At 30.8% G+C, this 20,929-nt stretch overlaps 1 protein-coding gene across 10 annotated transcripts in view; it reads left to right on the forward strand.

Moving 5' to 3' along the window:
• The window catches only part of LOC145284754 (PTB domain-containing engulfment adapter protein 1-like), a 361,348-nt gene extending 340,701 nt beyond the window's left edge, over positions 1–20,647 (forward strand). For 5 of the 10 annotated variants that reach the window (XM_080133714.1, XM_080133716.1, XM_080133719.1 and 2 more), the window contains 7 exons: positions 364–480; positions 5,110–5,214; positions 6,328–6,519; positions 16,657–16,771; positions 17,304–17,366; positions 18,149–18,324; positions 19,334–20,647. In XM_080133714.1, coding sequence (XP_079989840.1) covers positions 364–480; positions 5,110–5,214; positions 6,328–6,519; positions 16,657–16,771; positions 17,304–17,366; positions 18,149–18,324; positions 19,334–19,414 — 849 coding nt within the window. In that variant the 3' untranslated portion in view covers positions 19,415–20,647. The remainder of the gene's footprint in view (positions 1–363; positions 481–5,109; positions 5,215–6,327; positions 6,520–16,656; positions 16,772–17,303; positions 17,367–18,148; positions 18,325–19,333) is intronic. The other 5 variants (XM_080133717.1, XM_080133715.1, XM_080133713.1 and 2 more) reach the window with 2 other exon arrangements.
• The last annotated feature ends 282 nt before the right edge of the window (positions 20,648–20,929 follow it).

Below are 20,929 nucleotides of genomic sequence, written 5' to 3' on the forward strand. Positions count from 1 at the left end.
CCCCTAAAAAGACATATTTTGGATTTTATATTTTGATGCCATCAAATTTGATTATTTTGAAACTGTACACTCTTTATTTCTGAATCATTCCAACCAATTTTGCCAGCAATTCTCTTTAGATTAAAAGTAAACACAATAATGGTATACTTGATGCTGTAGCAGTACAGTGATGTTTTATTTATTTCACAAATCAAAATAACTTTTTATATTACCAGAATAATTTGCTTGAAAAAATTTTACAAAATTTAATGACATAGAGAAGAAAAGCTAAAAATAAGTCTCTTATTTAAAAAAAGGTTTTTTTTTTGTGATTTTCGTTGACAAGATAAAGAAAACTGTGGCTGGTGGTTTTAATATTTTCAGGCTGAAGAAATCACTTTGACTGTGGGTCAAGCATTTGATCTTGCCTACCGGAGATTTGTAGAAACGACTGGGAGAGACATAGATGTGCGCAAACAATTTTTATTGCTACAGAAGAAGGTTTGTATGAAAAGATTTTTTGCTTTAATGCAAATTAATAAACATTTCAGTGAATGTTATTTTTCACAAGATGTTATCTTTACCAACTTGCTGTTTTTCAAATGCTTTGAGAATAATCACACACATATAGAATATTAGACATGATTTTTTTTTTTTTTTTTTTTTTTTTAATGCTCTGCAGTTCTCAAAGGAAGTTGCCTTATTGCGTTATTTGTTGTCTTGCCTCTTTGAATGCAAAATCTGTTGCTTATGGATAGTAACAGAATCTATTTTTTGAGGAGAGTGAGGAAGCATCTTTTAATAAATTTTCCATTTTAATTGGATGTTTTTTTTGGGTTTTTTTTTGTTTTTTAAAAAAAATTTTCAGTAATGAAATCATTCCAGTCCACAATGCTAATGATAGAAGAGGTCATATCAGTGGAAGCATTCAAATATAATACATGATCTAGCTTTTGTAGTGCTTCAGTTGTAGGAATTCCTTCAATCTTGTTACACTAGATCAGAGAAGTATCAGATTATGACCCACTCATATGATCAGGCCTTCGATGTCAGTTTATCAGGCTCACATGGTACTTGCATTTTTGATAAAAAGTATGAAATACTAGATATGATACAATTTAAATGTGATTATAATACTAGATGTTCAAACATATGGGAATCTCGTGATATGTCAAACTTGTTTGGCTTCGAAGTGTTACAGTTGATGGAGGAAAAATGTTGGAGTAAGAAAGTCTCTGGTTGGGCAGGTCAGGACTCTGAAGATTTTGCAAATTCTGGGTATTCTGTTCATACACTGCACTGAAAATAATTTAATATTTCTTGTATACCAAAGTCAGTCATTTCTGCTGCAAACTTCATTTATGAAAACAATCAGTTCTTGAAAAAAATTAATTCTCATTTTTGGGACTTGTCACAGCTGCAGTAAAGTCCTGTTTTGTTTTACAAACTCTGAAATGAATTTTTTTTGTTTTTTTTACTGATTCACAAAACTACTACTCCAGAAACTTCAGGAAGATAATTTCGTCTGTGATCTCTACAGAAATATCAAAAGAATTTCAGAAAGTTGTTGTTTGAAACACAACTGAAAGAAAACTTGTTTTCACATTCAGAGTTTTGCGCTATAATTGCTGGAGATGTTAAATTCGATTTTTCTAAAAAGATTTATGGTTTGAAAATGATGAATGTTTAAAAGCAATTCTCTTGATTGAATACAGCAATTCCAAACCAAACGTTAGTTTCACAGATGTCACTTTTTTTTTCTTTTTTTTTTTGTCTGCAGGATTCAGATATGTGTACACTAAATCTGATGTAACGATATTTTTGCTAACTTTGCTTTCTTTGATACCTTTCAGTAAATATGTTGGTTGTCCTTGTTTTTTTGTTTTTTTTTACATTGCATGTCACCCACCCATGATTAACATAAAATTTTACTTTTGCACTTTTTCTATTTATTTATTTTTTTTTGTTGTTGTTGTTTGTTTTTTTAGATAGCTTCTTGAGACTAACTTTTTTTCACTAATTTTATCAAACACTTGCAGATGTTTGTCTTAGTGTCATTTATTTAAATTTATATTCCATGTTTATAATTCCATTGGTACCGGCAAAAATAATAAGTTAAGAACTATTTTGTTTTCCAAGTTTGGTAGTTACAAATATGAAGTTCATTTAACATAATGGTTAGAGTATTTACATTAGGGCTGAGAGACCAAATCATACCAAAAACTTGAAAAATAATTCTTGATATTCCTCAGCATTTTAAGATTAGGATTAAAGGTAAGTGGAGTAATCCAAAGAAAGAAGTGGCGCTCTTCCCTACATCTCAGTGTAGTGGTCAATGAAAAGGAAGGAAGTGTTCAGATCATGCTTCTTGTTTGATCCATTTAATATTTGATTATAGAAATTGTCAGATTATCTTCATACACTTAAAGATACAATAATCTTTAGAAATATTAGAAATAGAAAAGAATATGTTGAAGAACACAAAATCAACTATGAGTCCAGCAGAACCCAAAGTTTTGCCATTTAATAAAATCAGTCTGCAATTCACTCTGGATGATGCTGAATTCAAAGTTCCCTCTATCACTTTCAAACCAATCAAATTCAATAAGATTGTTAGTTGAAAATGACCATTATGAAAGTTATATCTACACTTAGCTAAAACAACTGTGTCGGCGTGCATATCTGTATTTGTTTTGATGCAAGCTGAAACTACTCAGTTTTTTTTTGAGTGAATTTTGCTTCTCTGATTATTTGATTGTTTCATTTGTTGGCCTAACCTACAAAAATGTTGGAGAATGCTCTGAGGTAGTATATATTTGTTTATATTGTTATCTCTTGAAATTCACTCTCAGTAGTAAGAGAGTAGAAAATCGCGCTATAATTATATAACTATATAAACCACACATGAAACTTAACTCAAGTTAGCATTCCTTCTTTCTCTTTTCTTGAATTCTTTGGAACTATCTTATTTCAGATTCCTAATGCATCTGAGCCATCAGTAAGAATTTACCTTTCATGTTGCAAATCTAACATGGTGTCAGAATTATAGTTTTACTCTAACTTTAATTTACCGTTAACTTAAATGAATAATTATGGCGTTTCAATATGATCATGTTTAGCCCTGACTTCTCAACATCCCAAAAATTGGAATGATTTTAAATAGGAATTAAAACTCTATTCAATGGCTACTGAAAAATTGAAAACGCTCAACAAGTGTGATGGCAAAACCTGATCTAGAACAGGAAAAGTACTTGAATGCTAAAAACAACTCTATTTATGTTTGGTTGAAATGTAGAACAGATGACCTAGAATCATCAATCCATTCCCCTTTATAAAAAAATAACTTTTTGAGATGACAGCAAAGCAAGCGCCAATCAAACAATGTATTATGCTGGATCAGTAAGAACATTGATATCAACACAAAATAAATTATAACTTTGTATCATCTTTTATTTTCACTTAAAAAAGTAGAAAACGACACTGTAATGGCATAACTAAATGTAACAAGATGTTAAAAAGATGTTACCAATTCAAGAAGCATCTTTGCTAGGATTGCAGACCTTTGGAATTTTCCCAAATCCTACAAAAGCTAAACAGCTTTAAATCAAAACTACATAAATAACTTGTTTAGGATCAAAATTCTATTTGCCATCTCTAATTATTCTCTAAATATTTTATCACATTCAATTTGTTTCTCATTGGGCATTTTTCCTTCATTAAATTGTACTGAGTAAAATCACAATGACTTTTTGAAATATCACTTATTATTTATTACACAAAGGTTTCAATTTAATGTTTTTAGTTCGTTATATAACATAATGTGATAATTCTTTGTGTGTGTGTGTGTGCAACCAATCATAGCATTTGTTATTCTTCTTGCACCTTAAACTTGTGAATATAATTCATTGAAAATTCGATGTTTGAAAAAAAAAAACATTCAATGGCGGTGCAATATTATTGGAATTTTTTGTTTTTCCTCTTCCAAAATTGTTGTATTGTTTGAAAATATTGATTCTCTTCTCACTTTTGTCATAAAAAATCTCACCCTTCTCACGTAATTTCATATTGAGAAAATATATTTGATATCATGTTAACTAGGTCAGATTTGATCATGCATTAAAATACTTGTTTCATTTCAGAATTTTAAAAAAATGTAAGAATTAAAAAAAAGATAGTTGATGCTGTGCTTTATTATTTACTGTGTGTGTGTGTGTGTGTGTGTGTGTGTGTGTGTATGTGTGTGTGTGTGTGCATCAAATCTTTCACACTCATGCATCACCAAAAAAAAAATACATTGATTTACAGTTGAATTCAAAAGAATGTAAGAATGTGAAAGATTAAATAAAATAACATGTTTAGTATTAAACTCTGCTTAACTAATGAGTATCAGTTCTCTTATCTAGGAGTTGTTTATGCTTGAATTATTTTCAAAAGGAGTGGGGGTGAGATCTAAGCACTTCCATCTCCCCAAGACTTATATTATGCAGAAATGTGAGTTCTTTGCTTTTTAATAGAATTCAACCCTTTTTTTTTTATTATTCAAAAGAAGTGAATTTCCACATTTTAATTGTTAAGTGTGTTTGTTAAATGAGTTTGTTGCTTTTTCTCTTTTCTTTTTTTTTTTTTTTTTTTTTTTTTTTTTTAGAAAATGTTGAAAATAATTGATTTGACTATAAACGAAGCCAATATGTGGCAAACTGATGCAGTTGTAAATAGCAAATTTAGATGGGATTGTTTAAAGGTTTTCATTTCTAATGGTAATGGTGATCCCCTCTGCACAAACTACATGGGATATCTCTAAATTCATCATAATTTCAGTTTTTTTGCCATTGGCTACTCAAACATTCTAGCAGCAACTAAAATCCAACTTCAAATCTTTCCTAGGTCACATGACTAAGCTAACTAAACAAATATTTCCAATAGAGTTAATTGACCAAAAGAACATTTTTCTTCAGTTATGTCACATAAATCATTGCACCTGATAATCTCAATTTCTTATTGAAATGACTGATTTCATTTAAAACAAATGGTAAAAAAAAGTTGAAATTAAAATAACAAGTGCAAAAATTGCTTTTCTTTTGTTTTTTTATGTCCTAACATCAAAACCATTTCTTGTCATTTATATTTTAGGTGAATACTTTACAGCAAGAAAATGAAGTTTTAAAGAAAAGAATTGTCAGTTTAGAAAAGATGAAGGATAAAACCGAAGTGGAAACTTATAAAAATTCTAACAATGTAAGCAAATTTTAAGTTTTGTTGTTTCTTTACAATCACATTGCTACAAAAAATAAAATTTTCCAATTATTTTCTAAATAGTCAAATGTTTTTTTAAAATTTCTGGATATTTTGGAACAAATAAGTATTATTTTTGAATTGAAATTTATTATTTTCAATCATGGGTGCCACCATCTTGCATAAAGTATGAGATTACAAAATGCTTATATTTGACCACTTCATGAAGCTCATTTTTTATACTTTTTGCACTTAAATATGAAAATGAGTTTTGTACTAAGTAAACATGCACAAGGATACATGCAGACAACAAAAAAATTTGACCACAAAAAAAATGAAATGCCATTTTGAACAAAAGGAATTGCATCTTGAAGACAAGGTTCCAAGATTGTGAGCCACTTTATATTTAACAGCCAGTAAATTGGTCTCATATTCAGAGAAACACAACTATAAGAAGAAAATTTTTTATCTCTAAAGATACAAAATGGATTTTTTTTTTGGGGGGTAACAGTTTTGTGGTAAATTTATAGAAAAGGTCTCTTAGATTTTTATTGCTTTGGGATATTTTTCCAGAAGTGATCTGATAATTTTCTGATAAACTGCATGAACAAAAGATCCTGTTTTTCATTCCTGATTGTTTATTTCTGTGCAAAACAATTACCAAAAGTTACATTGATTTTTTTTTTTGAAAAGTAAGAATAAAAATAAGGACTTGATCATTTAAATTTAATATACGATTGTTTAGTTATCTACTTTTTTGTTTGTCTGTATGCATACGGAATGATGTCATTCACTTAAATACTTATACAGCTATTTATCATTAAAACTAAGACCATAGCCAACTCATAAGTTGGAAGGATTATGAGTAATGACCTAATGAGTGAAAGTTTGTCCATTTCATCAGTGACTAATGAAATGTCCATGCCATTAAAAGTTATTTTTTAAAGGTTTATAACAAAAACATCTTTTTAAAAATTGTTGGGGGTAAGAAAAACATTTTTGCCATTTTCTTTTCCTCTTTTTATCCAACATTTGCCTTTGTGCTAACCCTTCACTTGCTATTGCACTCATCGCTCCATTTGCTGATGCACTCATCACGCATTCTCTCACCTACAGATCTGTGATTTGACCACAGTGACTTCTGTGGCCACCACTGCTTCTGCGGGAGGAGCAGTGGCTACAGCAGCCGACGGTGCCACACCAACACCCAGTCTGAGCAATGCTACACTTTCCTCTTATTCTTCTGCATCTACAACAGCAGTTAGTGAACTCCTCTCTATACCATTGCTCCCATCACCAAATCAAGAGGTAATGCATTCTTTTCCATTTCAGTTTTAATACATTTTACATTTACAGTGAACTAGCAAAAGTACCCGTCGCTGACTGGGTTCAAAAACAGCCTACAGAAAATGGACTCTGATTTATGAAAGTACTAGCGGGGGTACCCAGTGTTGCCCAGGTGTTTGGAGGTGTGTGTGGTTTTGAGTAAATCCAAACTCGGGAGGGGGGGGGGGTTAAATAAATAAAAAATTTTGGTAGGTAAGTATGAGGATCGAACCCGAACCCTTGAGGCAAAGTTGGAAATTAAAGTGTAAAAAAAAAAAGTGCGACGTTAACCACTGGGCCTCGGCGAAATACTAACGGAAACACGTTTGAATTTATTTAGTTACTTAGAATTTGCAGGTGCACGTTTTAATCATTTATGAGGTCAACTTTGACTGCAGGGTAGTATTTTATTTACTGCGGGAACGCTTTTTTTATTTTTATTTTCGCAAGATGTTGGGGGTGGCAGCTCCCTATAACAAGGGGATTGTCCAAATTGAATAGCAATTGTCTGATATAAGGAAAATATTTCCACATTGATCAAATCTGATCGCTTTCGGACATTTCCGGCAATCGCAACCGGAAAAATACCGTCAGAATTAGTGTCGCTTTTATTATACAAAAAAGCCTAATCCACATGCGGCGAGCGAAAAATGTTGAATATTTATCTTTTCAAAGTCGAGCAAATTAAATAGACATATAAATTCGAAATGGGAAGACTACTAGCCAATTTCTGATATAGATTTTGCGCATATTACCAGTCGCTTTTATCTGTTATTATAAAATCTTATATTATTTCTTAGGAGAGTCACATTACACAATAAAACATATTTACCAGTGATAGCACGATTTTCACTCCTCTTCCTCTCCTCAACAAAACTGGGAACTATTCTAGATTGGTCACAGAAATCAATAGCATTGTCCATGTTTAGCTTTTACTAACATGTTTATTTTTGCTACTTTAAATACACTTGAAATAACAATCCCTCTCTCAACAAGTTTCAACCACTTTTCATTACAGAACAAGCCATTTCTGAACTGTTATAAAAACTAAACACAAAATGAACTTTTGCTGTTTGACAACATAAAATCAGATAAACTCCTTTTGTCATCATGACACATACATGATTTTTTTCTGTTTTGTCGTCGCACATACTTTACAAACTTTCATTATAACCCATGTGCCTTCAGTTTTACACTGTGTTCTTTAATCGTACTATGCATTATTACATACTACTTTAATATAGTGATACCTAATTGTTTGGAAAGTCACTAGGTTGTGCCATCACTTTATTGCAGCAGAAAAAAATTTCTGTGTAAACAAAAAATCTGTATTGTTTTTCTTAGATATGTTACCTAAAAAAAACCTTCATTCCTGGCCAAACATTTTAATCTTTACACTCTTTGGCAGAACATTACTCAACATCATTTTGCACATGCTCTCCTTCAACTGCACACTAAACTGTCTGCCCTAAAATAACATTGAACCCTAGACTTTCAATGGCAAATTTTCTTTAGCCTCAACTAACATTGTGATGTAAATGCTACATTTTGGTTAATGGTTAGAGAAATTCAAAAGCATTGATTTATACATTGTGATTAACATTAGCGTTTAATTTGTTATTGCTATTTTGCTAATGATACCTGAGAAAATCTGAGAATTCTTCTTGCTTCTTTCGTGCTGCCTCTTTAATACATGCTCAACAATTATTCCACAATCAAAATGTGTCCAATTATGACTTGTTAAATCTTTTTTTTTTTCCATTTCACTGTAATGTGTCTTATACTTATAAAATTTTCATTAATATTAAAATGTAAAATTAAGTGTAAGACAACTAATTAATATCCTTAAAGAAGAGAAAATCAAATAAAAATGTTAACCTGGTTGAAATCTCATTTCCTGCAAACTTTGAACATGAAAACACTGATTAGCTAACAAGATTTGAATTTACAAATGCAATTATGACATTTTTTTAATGTATACAATTTTAATTTTGTTTCATTTTTCTCATCTGAATCGATTTAAATTTTCCAAAGTACAAAATGTGCAGCATTTTTACAAAAATCTTCAAATTTTGCTACGTCATTTGTGACACGATGGAGATGTTTTTATTTTTTATAATATATATATTCCAAACTTACTACCTAGCTCAATACTTACATATTTAGTACTGTTGAAGTAAATACTAAAAAATAGATGCATAAAATTTTCTGTAGCTACATGAAATATATATATTGCATAAAACATGAACATTCCTGTGTAGTTTATTTGCTATAGATATATTTTCATGCTAGTTATAGATATATTGTAAATAAATATTAACACTTATTTTTTTTTTTACCTAGAAACACAATCATCAGGTGTGCTAGGTGTGAGATTCGAACTCAGTTATAAAGCCACTCTTGATTTGTAGGCTAGCATCTTACCTCAGGGCCACCAGCAATTAACACAAGAATTGAAGGAAATGAAATGCTATGTCTGCGGTAATTCACAGTAAGCAGTCAGAGATTATTCAGCCATCAAGAATTGGAATGTTGCATCCACTTTTTTCTTAATTCCCGAAAGATGGTTCAACTTTAATTTCTTAAAGAGTCTTATAACTATAATACTTTTCAAATAAATATTAACAATTATTTTTTAATTTAAAATAATAATTATATTTGCAAACATTTGAATTCAGTTCTGGAAATTAATTTTCAATGCATTTATTTATGTATGCCCGTTTCTGAAAATCATTTTTATTAGTAGAATTAAAATTTTTAATCTAATATTTGAAACTATAATAAATGTCTTGAATTTTGGGAATAAAACCTGATTGATGTAACCTATTATTGAACTTATGTTTAACAACAGTATTGAAATATCTCCTTGGTAAGTAATATATACTTTTTTTACTAAAAGTATATCTGGATTAATCTCACTCATGGTAATTCATGAACTGTTTTAGTTTATCAAGTTGAACTTTTCTTTATATACATATGTCTATACATACATAGTTTTCAATAGATAAGATATTATTTTATGTTATTACTGTTTATACCAACATAATAAATTCATGTTGCCATCATAATTTCAAAAAATATTTAATTTGGAAACATTATTTCATGTATGCTTATTTAATAAATTAAAGCATGTACAGTATTCTGCCATTGATAAACTGTTTAAATAGCATGTTAACAACTCCTTCCATGGCTGGACTGGTAGGAATTTCGATTAATATAAAAGATGAAACAGACGATTCTTTTTAAAATAAAATATCAAAATCAAAGAAATATACCAAAACTCTAGTCAAAATAAATTTTAGAAGACAATTGTTTTTAAAATGTCATTTGTAACCTTGAAGTCATCTGAATCATTTTCTACATGAAGTAAACAAAACATTTTTTAACTCTGTAATAAGGTTTTAATTTCAAACAATTTTATTCAACTAACTAGCTGTACCCTGGCACATGTTGCTGTGACTCGATTTGGTGTAATGGAAGAATTCCCATCACCGCGGTTGTAACACTCCGAAATCTACAAAAAAAATATTTTGTTATATCCAAACGTGAGACAGACGTTTCCAACCCAAAGAAAAGAAGAAGAAAAATGAAGAAGAATGAATGAAAAAAAAAAAAGAATGGGTTCGTAGGAAAATACTGGAAAAAGAAGAAAAAAAGAAACGGTGTTAAACTTGCCGAAGGGTGATGAAAAACGGAAAGAGAGAAGAAATAAATCAACAAAATGGAAAGATCGTGAAAACAGAAACAGAGGAAAGTAAAAAAAAAAAAAAAAAAAAAGAAAGTAAATAAATAAATAAAAATAAAAAGAAACGATGTTAAACTTGCTGGAAAAAAAGGAAACACGGAAAGAGAGAATAAATAAATTTGAGAAATTTTGATCGGGAAAACGAAAAACCGAGAAAAGATGCATGAAAAACCAAAAAAAATACAATAAAAAAATCAAAAGAAACGCTGTTATAATTGTCAAAGAATGGGAAATAAAACGGAATTGAAGTATTATAATTTTTATTTTAATGAAAGTAAATGTAAAGATTTTTTGTGTAGGTTTTGTTTTTATTTTTAACCGACATAAAAGTAAGTGTGGTGCGTTTCATCTAAATTGCAGTCCAGGTTTTATGAAAAGTTAACCTGGTGTTCGTCTGTAATTGTCTCCTGTGAACAGTCACAGACTGTGTAAATGGGTGGCGGTGGAAGTATGAATTTATTAGAGAGAGAAGACTTTACTACTTCCATTGATCGTAACCGGTTTTGGCAGTGAACTCTCACCAGATAAAATATAGGAAGCTCCCATCAGCGAGGTAGTGGATAGGTAATATGCCTATAACACCTCAGATATCGTGATGCAGTTGGTGCACAGTACATCTGCGTAAAATGTCTAGATTATCAATCCTATTAATGTCAAAGTCGTAGAGGAAAAAATGAGTTCATTTTATTTATATAGAGATAGATAGAAGAAGAATAGAAGAAGAAGAGATTAAATGAACAGAAGATTCCTTCATTGAAAAATACTTATTTTATTTATTGTAGAGATTATTTTAAAAAAAAAAGTATTTTCTAACTGAACAATAATTTATTAAAACAAAAAGTAATAATTTGGCAGAAATATAGGTCACATCGTTTTTTAGCAATGAAAAAATGTTTTTATAAAAACTGTGATTACCATGTTTAGAACATGATTATCAAAAAAAATCTAAAATTTTTTCAAAAGTACCAAAGAAAGAGTGTGTTTGGGGGTCTTCACACTATTCATACCTTCATTTTAAAATAGACACATACTTAAATAAAAAAAATTGAGATTTCAGTTACACTGCCTATGAAATAATTTTCTATTTTACAATGACAGTATAATCAGGAATCTTCCTCAAGTTTCCATAAAATAAAATGTTTCTTGTTTTTGATAATTTTTCTCTAAAAATGACAACAATAATCTGCAGATTTTTGGAAACATCTTTGTTGAAATCAAAAAAAAAACTCTGGTTTCTATTCTGCAGCTCCACCAAAATATTTTATCAGTTCAAAAATAGCGCTAAGTATTTTTATGTAATACATAAACCATAAATTTAAATGTTTTTATTGATTTATCATAGCATTTTATTGCATTATGAATTTTCAGTTTCTTTATTTTTAAACATTTTTGTTTGTGTAAATATATAAAAGCAAAAACAAATTATTAATTATTTGTTTATTATTTTGGTCCAAGTCTTTGTTAAAATAATGATTTAAGTTTTTTAGGGTTTTTCTTTTCAAAAAGTTCATGGAATTATTGTCTTTGTCTTTTTTACAGAAACTTTGACTTGGCAAAATAATTTACATTTTTACTGGGAAAAGTTTTATTCTAGTATAGATATTTATAAAATTATTTTATATAAATATTTTTTTCCTTAGTATTAGAATCCAATAAGATGGTTCACTTGAGAAAAAAAAAATGAAAGTCTACTTTTTTTTTTAACTAATTAGGCTAGAAAAATTCCTACTATTTCATTCTTCCCCAAAATAACTGTTGTAATTTGATTTTAAAAAATGTTCACTTTGAATTTTAGATAGGTTGAACCAGAAAGCATTGTTGTTGTACATGCGGCTGAGGTGACCGCAAACGCTTATATACTTGGAAACCTAAAAAATAATTAAGAAAATGAGAAATAATAAAGAAGTTTACATTTTTACATATGCAGGTTTGAAAAGAAGGTTCTGTTTGAATGCATTTGTTCTGTCAATAAAACATGCTTCTCTTTTACTTAACAATCCATTCAAAATAAGGTCACCCAGTACAAATAGAAATGTTACTGGATGTTAATGATGAAAACCTGTCCTTCATTACCTTAATTCTAATTTTGAGATTATGGTCAAGAATGTTGGCATCTTTTTTTTTTTTTTTACATAGGCATCACCACATTATCAAGGCCAAGAGGCCACTCAAGGATAAGGGTTAAAGAGTGTACAGTAGAAATTGGACATTATAGTAATCATTAGTAATGAAAATTTGGTAAATTTAATAACTTATATGGAACGGCTCATCAAGAACTTATTTACTTTAGACTTGAACACAACCATATTGTAGTCAGCCGGAAAGCAGGAAAACGGAAGACAATTCCACAGGCGTGCAGTTCTAAGACACAGATAAAGAGTGGGGGGAATTATTGATAGTGTTTACAGCTAGACGAGTGTTTCTTGTGAAAGTTTGGCGAGAGGGGACCATAGATTGAAGCTCATTCGAACACTTTCCATGAAAATAACGATACATCAGAGACAAACTCGCAACATCTCTTCTGTGAGATAAAGGTTGCAAGGAAGAGAAAAGGACATCTCCTACGAGGCTACGAAGTCTATTTTGAACTCTATCAAGGCAGGCCAAGTCCTTTCTAGCAGCTCCTGCCCAGATGTGGCAACAGTATTCCATCCTTGGACGTACCTGGCTCTTATATAGATAGAGAATAGCATCAGCAGTGAGATATCTACCGGATCGATAGAAAGATCCCACCATTTTTCCAGCGGCCTTGGCAACAGATTTGATGTACGTGTTCCATTTAAGATCAGGAGTAATGGTCAAGCCAAGAAGTTTGTCAAAACTTGAGGCCTCCTGAAGACGAGAGCCATTCATTTCAATTGATGTCAGATGTGGATCAGAATGTTGATGATGTAAAGAGAGAAGCTTGGTTTTAGATGCATTAAAAGTAACCAGCCATTCTTTACCCCATTGTACTACGTGCTCAAGATCAGAGGAGAGAGAATTGGAGAGAACTTGGTCGTTTACTGTCTTAGATGTGCTACCATAAATGGTAGTGTCGTCAGCATAGATGTCTACAAATGATGTAAGGATGTGATTTGGAAGATCATTAATGTAGATCAGGAAAAGAGTTGGGCCCAGGATGGACCCCTGAGGGACACCGGCATTAATACTGTGAGCTTCTGATTTTTGCCCCTCAACTACTACTCTTATGAACCTATCAGAAAGAAATGATTTAATAATTGAGAAGACATTTCCAGCAATACCATAGCTAGAGATCTTATGAAGTAAACCTTTATGCCATACCCTATCAAAGGCCTTAGATATGTCAAGAGCAATTGCCCTAGAAAAGTTGCCTCCGTCGAGAGATTTGCTAATCCTATGAGATATAACTGTAAGCACATCTGCTGTAGATCTAGCAGAACGGAAACCATATTGAGTGTCACTAAGAAGGTTATTTTTGTTGAGATGGTTGATTACTTCTGTATTTAACACAGATTCCAGCAACTTACTCATGACGCACAGGAGACTTATTGGCCTGTACTGAGAGGGGGATGAGCGATCACCTGAATTCTTAAATACAGGGCATACTGATGAAATTTTCCAGGGAGATGGGAAACTATTCTCCTTAAGACAACGTTTAAACAGTTTTGTAAGTATGGGCGCTAGTTCAGGTTGAAGTTTTTTGAGAACTATAATTGGAATACCGTCAGGGCCAGTTGCTTTACTGGAATCAAGGTTTTTGATTAGCTTGGCAACATCACGTACAGATATACATATATCACATAGCGTGTTTACTGATACAGGAGGAAATATTGGGGGTTGGCAGCCTTGATCGCAAAGGGTAGAATTAGCTGCAAAGTTCTTGACAAAGAGTTTGGCTTTGTCTGATGCTGACGAGATTACCTCAGGTCCATTGATAATAGTTGGGATGGAGCACACGCTTCTGTTCATGATTCTGTTTGCTATTTGCCAAAACTTGTGGGAACCAAGCCGCTGCTCAGCTACTTTGGACTTAACAGATTGAGCATACAACTCTCTTGCATTCTTTATTACTTTCTTACAATGGTTGCTGGCAGTCCTGAAAGCGGCTTTAGTTTTCATACATCTATTACGTTGGAAACAGTGGAAAAAGTGATTTCTGTGCGCAATGGCAGCAGCACATTCTGGAGAGAACCATGGCTGGCTGTTAGGTTTTTGCTGAAACTTTTTCGAGGGTATGAAACGGTCAATACCTACAATTAACCATTCCGTCAGGTCTAATACTATAGAGGACACATCCTTTTTAAACATGGAATGCAGAGGTAGATCAGATATAAATGTACGGAAGCTATCTCAGTCAGCCTTAGTGTATCGATATACTGTACGATGGAGAGGTATGTCTGGGGACTTATTACATTTCATTTTTATCTTAATTGATACAACAGAGTGGTCGGAAGAGCCAAGAGGCGACAGAACAGAAACTGAACATAGTTCAGGGCAAGTTGTGAGAAAAAGGTCTAGTAGGCTCGCATACTGGCCATCATTGTCGGGCACACGGGTGGGTTCCTGAACAATCTGAGTGAGGTCATAGGCAATTGAGAAATCATGACAGAACCTTCCCTCATCATCGGTCTTGTTAGAGTGGGTCAACCATTCGACGTTGTGAACATTGAAGTCACCACATACGTGAATGTTAGCTGAAGGATAAGCAGATAAGACTTGGTCAATTTTCTTAGATATGCTTTGAAAGATAGTAACTCCGCTGTTATGGGGGCGATAGAGAGTAAATATAAATGCCGTAGTGTGAGCTAAAGCAACCCGGAAGCACATATAGGGTAAGTTAGGATCTTCCCGGGAGATGTCCCTACCACATGGAAAGTTATCCCTAATATAGGCACATATTCCATGCCCATGGCGATCTTGGGGGTCAGATTTAGAAGTTAAGTTAGAGTATCCTTTAATTGCGAACTCTTCTAGGGAAATAGCCTGTCCAATGCCAGTTTCACTTAAAAATAAAAGGTCTGGTTTAGTCTCCTGTAATTGGGTTTCAACCTCTGGAAGGTTAGAACGTAGACCCCTGATGTTGGAGAAGGAGACATGGTAGTAGGGGTCTACATTGGAAGTTGGAGAACCGGGTTTAATCGTGTATTTTTTCTTGAAACTTGTCATGATGAATTTTTGGAATTTGTGGACTAGGTCGTCAGATTTACTTAGAGCAGGACAGAGAGGGGAAACTAAGAGAGAAAAAGAAACAAAGAATTTTTTTTTTTATTTGTAGCTAATGATAAGGTAAAGCCGTAACAATTACCCACTAGTATGGCATCGAGAGGCCCCACCAGAAGCTACTGCATGGTCCAGAATCCATTCACCAAATGGCAATACAGCAGCTCCAGTACTTTGCACCTGCTGATAGGACAGCCTCCTTGGTGGTTAATCCAAGGTTCGGGTCCCTGACTATCAGGCGGATAACGTCCGTCCAGACAAAACGTTTACCTCCAGCACCCTTACTAGTGACATGGCTACAAGGATAGACATAGAAACAGAAAATTTCCGCCATCTCTGCCAACTGTTCGCGCAAAATACTGCCAACCTAGAAAACAGCTTTTTCTTCTCCCTTTGTCAGAAAAATCACTCATTAAAAAATGAGGACTGAGGGACAAATAAGAAGAAGCGAGAGTAACAGGAGCTGCCGATAACGCATCCACAATGCGTTTTCTACTCTCCATTAAAAAAAAAAAAAATTATTAAGTATTCTACTTAATAAAAGTCCAACGGACGTGTTTAATGGAAAGTATGGTGATAGATTCCCCTCTCACGAACTAAGAATGAGTACAAATTCGTAATCTATTTTTGCAATCAACTTGGTAGATAAACATTTATGGACGAGAAAAAGAGCTAGTATTTAATAAAACAGAAATACATAAATTAAATACTGAAATAAAATGGAGTTATTAATATTTGAATCTAAAAATAAAAAGTATGATTAAAATTGAAAACACTTATCTCAACAAAAACACGGCCGATTCCAAAATGTAAACTGAAATGAGGAAATTTAAGTTAACAGCGTTCAAAAAGATTTTTTTTTTTTTTTTTTTAAATTAACCGTTAAAAGAAAGCGTGATTTTATTCTGAACTTTAGCTAGTCATGTTATAAGAAATTAACGATAAAAAAGAAAAGCGTATGAGGGGGGGGGGGGTCTTCCGAAAGTTACATAAATTAAATACTGAAATAAAATGGTTGGCAACTCTAAATTTGGTTTCGGAAAAGATGATTTTGTTGATTGTAAACAATACATTTTAATAAGAATAATAAAATTAAAAAGAATACAAAATAAAAAAGATAATGATAACAGTGTTTTTCAATAACTTTGTTTTTATGTTTTTCTATTCTTTTCATCAATTTTTATCAACAGCAGACTGCCACAACAATGGGTGGCAAGAAAACTTCAAACAGCAGTTTATCTTTCAATGGGACTTTCTCTAATGGTTCAACTACTCCACATAACATGACACCTCCAAAACCTCTCTGTAAGTATTGACATTTTATCTAAAACATTATGTTCCTTTACTTCTTTCTAAAATATATTGTGATTAAGGTATGCTCTATTACAGCTGAAAAAAATCATAAACCTAAATTGTTTTTATAATTATGAACATTCAATGTTTTAACTGTATGGAAATAATATTTCTATCATCCATTCAATCATTTCATTTATCCTCAATACAAAATATAACTATTAACTTTGAATGGATCATTAAAACAAACTCTCAAATCACATTCTTCATTTATTTTATTGATATTTTAAGGAATAAATGTGCATTCTAGTATGAATATATGATCCATTATCATAAAAATATGTGAAGGACATTTGACATCAAAATTAATAGAAAAAAGCAGATATTTACATGTTTGTTTTTAGTAAAAAAGTATTTTACCAACTCCACATAAGAATTAGCTATACAAAATTTCTATCCTGTTTTCCTAATTTCTAATTCACATTTATTAATAATTTTTTAAATGTTTGAGGAAATATTCTATAAAGATCTTTGTCTATTTCAGTGCAACCACCACCAAGTAAATCTCGAACAACTCCTATATCAAAGTCTATGCCTCAAACTCCAGGTATGATCTAGAAAAAGCATATCTGCAAATCCAGAAATTCTATGCAACAAAAACAAGTTTGTTTTGTGAATGCTTATGTGATTTTATGATTTTTGTGATAAGATTATTTCCATTAAAAACATGGATCGAGTTGAATAGAATATTGAGTTTATATTTTTTAAAAGTTGTGGGAATTGATTAATCTTTTTTTCACATATTCAATTTTAAAAATTTATTAATTTGAAATTTTTCACTTTTTTCTGTCTTGGTAATTTTCGTTTATTTTCTTTATTCTATTCCAATAAAAGAAGACTTGATTCCTTATTCTTTTCAAACTAAAGTATCAACAATGGGACATTTCTCTAATGGTTCAACTACTGTGACACCTTTCTGTAGTATAAGATGGGTTCACTTGAAAAAAAAATGAAAATCTACTTTTGTGAATTATGCATGCAGTTGCATTGTCTTTTACACAGCTGTAATCAAAATGCCAGTTTTCTATGAAAGCCATATTTTCTCATTCTAATGAGTGACAATATCTTATACAGCTATCATCAATGAGAATTTACTATGAAGCACAAAGAAATGTAGAGTACAGCATATACTCCAATAAATTGAACAGCAGCATTGTTTTGATTCAATATCGCAAAAGATAGTTTCCTAATAATGAAGAGAAATGTAAACATTTCTTCTTTCAAATGAAATTCATCAGAATCTAAAATCATTTAACATAATAAGAAATAGCATAAAATAATCAATTTATTGATATGATCTTTTTTCTTTTTTTTCACCACTCAATCCAGTTTCTCCTGCTGGGGTGGATCTGTTTTCTTCTAACAGTGGAGAAAGTGCTACCAGTTCTAATAAAGACCCATTTGGAATGGGTGATTTTAATCCCTTCACTGCTTTGGGAACTAGATCCAACCAAGACCTTGACTTGGCTATCAACAAAGCTGACAAAGAACTTTTGGATCTACAGGTAAAACACTTGGTTACTTCCCTTGTATTTTTCACAATCACATTATTTACATAAAAAAAATATTTTAACACAGATTTACAAACTCTGAAAATTATCACTAAAAATGTGTTTATTTTTTAATGGGCTCAAATTACATTGAATCAACATAATTTAAATGCTCACATTATAAAATGTAATATATTAAAAGGAATCACCTAGTATGAAAATGTAATATATTAAAAGCAATTACCTAGTATGAAAATGTAATATATTAAAAGCAATCACCTAGTATGAAAATGTAATATATTAAAAGCAATTACCTAGTATGAAAATGTAATATATTAAAAGCAATCACCTAGTATGAAAATGTAATATATTAAAAGCAATTACCTAGTATGAAAATGTAATATATTAAAAGCAATCACCTAGTATGAAAATGTAATATATTAAAAGCAATTACCTAGTATGAAAATGTAATATATTAAAAGCAATCACCTAGTATGAAAATGTAATATATTAAAAGCAATTACCTAGTATGAAAATGTAATATATTAAAAGCAATTACCTAGTATGAAAATGTAATATATTAAAAGCAATCACCTAGTATGAAAATGTAATATATTAAAAGCAATTACCTAGTATGAAAATGTAATATATTAAAAGCAATCACCTAGTATGAAAATGTAATATATTAAAAGCAATTACCTAGTATGAAAATGTAATATATTAAAAGCAATTACCTAGTATGAAAATGTAATATATTAAAAGCAATCACCTAGTATGAAAATGTAATATATTAAAAGCAATTACCTAGTATGAACTTAAGCATTCAATGCTTTTTATACAAACTTAAGGTTTTGGGTTGCTACTTGAGAATTGTTTGACAGATAGAAGTTTGAAGTACATTTTCATCTAGACTTAAAATTGTTTTTGTATTTAGTAATTTACTTTTACCTGATTGTTTTGATTTTTTTTCTCAATATTCAATGCTTTTTTTTTTTTTTTTTTTTTTTTCCATCTCTTTCTTCAGACCGGTTTCAGTCGAGGTCTCTCTTTTGGTCCTGAAGATTTCTCACTGGATGACCTTGACCCTCTAAATCAAAAATCCTAATACTGCATTCATCAGCTGTGAAGCTGAAAGATGATAAAATATACAAAGGACAAGGAAAGATGTGAGATTTTACCTATGAAGGATCATTCTGGATAAAAACTGAATCAAACTGAACTCTGCATCTCTCTCTTTCTTCATTCTCAATGCATTATATCTCCAACCTTTTCTGTTTTTATTATATTTTTAACTAAGAAGAAGAGATAAAAGAAAAACTTTTTTTCAGTGACATTGTTTATCACTTGTGAAATGTAAAACCTATGCATTTACCCAAGTTTTTTTGTCTTTATGGTGCAGATGTTGAAAAAAACTCGACAAACCTTTTTTTTTTTTTTTAATTATTTTTTGACGTCCAACTATTATGATGACGACGACTGCTGAAGGATAACAATTTCTGATTTTAAATAGAGATTGCAAAAATCATTAAGATTCTTCATCCTGAAATTTCACTTTCTTCATTTTTATTATTTGAAAAATGTTTACTTGTGTAAAATATTAAAACAAAAGTGAAGTTTTAGACAAGGACTTTCATTACAAGAATGCAGAAAACTGAGAGCCAAACTGTGCCTTTTAATAGCAGAACAGAAAGGAAAATAAATGCAGAGAAGAAAATATTTTATTTTAATCCACTCTCCCTTCTACAAATTTCCTCAATGCATGTTTAAAATTATATTTTCAATCAAATGACTGGTCTAGTTACCTGAATAATTGATTTTTAAAATAAACCAGATTGATGGAGAATATGCAAACAAAAAAACATATACATTTGTTAAAATTTAAATTTAAAAAATCATTTTTATACAAATATGAAAAAAAATCAAACAAGTTAAATACTATTTGATGTATGAATAGATTTAGCATAAATTGACTTAGTAACCAAATTAAAAAAGTCTTTTTATTCTTAATTATTGATATTCTCATAAACTAAATTTTATAGGAATAAATGAAAATTCGGTTATCCAGAATTCCCCCATATTAAAAAACAAAAATAAAGAAAAATCTGAATTATTTGGTGAAATACACAATGAAACGAAAATATATTCCAAAAATTGTGTGAATCAATCCAATCATTTTTTTAAATAAGAAAATCAAATATGTAACAGTAGAGTGGCTGTTTTTACACTTTTGAAAATAATTTAAAGAGAAAAAGAAACAATTCGTTAATTCAATTTTGCAAAATTTATGCTGCAATCTCTACAAAGTCCCAGTAATTACTTAAAAATATAAAAAATAAAATTATTTGATCAATTTACATATTTTTTTTAAATATGATATTTTCATTTCATCATGAGTACATGTTTTTGTTTTCTTAATATAGGGGAAATTCTGAACAAGAACCAAAAATTCAAAACTGAGTATTCATAATTTTACTGTATCATTTAGAATCTAATTTCAAAATACAATTTTGGTTAAGTAAATCATTTTTCACAAATCACCATTGTTTGCTTCTCCCTTTGCATTTCATCATTTTTTCTTGTTTCGTTGTTTAAAATACTGCGAGTTAAGCAAACCAAATGT

Source organism: Euprymna scolopes, chromosome 9 (assembly GCF_053919585.1).
Source record: "Euprymna scolopes isolate OS-2025 chromosome 9, ASM5391958v1, whole genome shotgun sequence".
Classification (NCBI taxonomy): Eukaryota; Metazoa; Mollusca; class Cephalopoda; order Sepiida; family Sepiolidae; genus Euprymna; species Euprymna scolopes.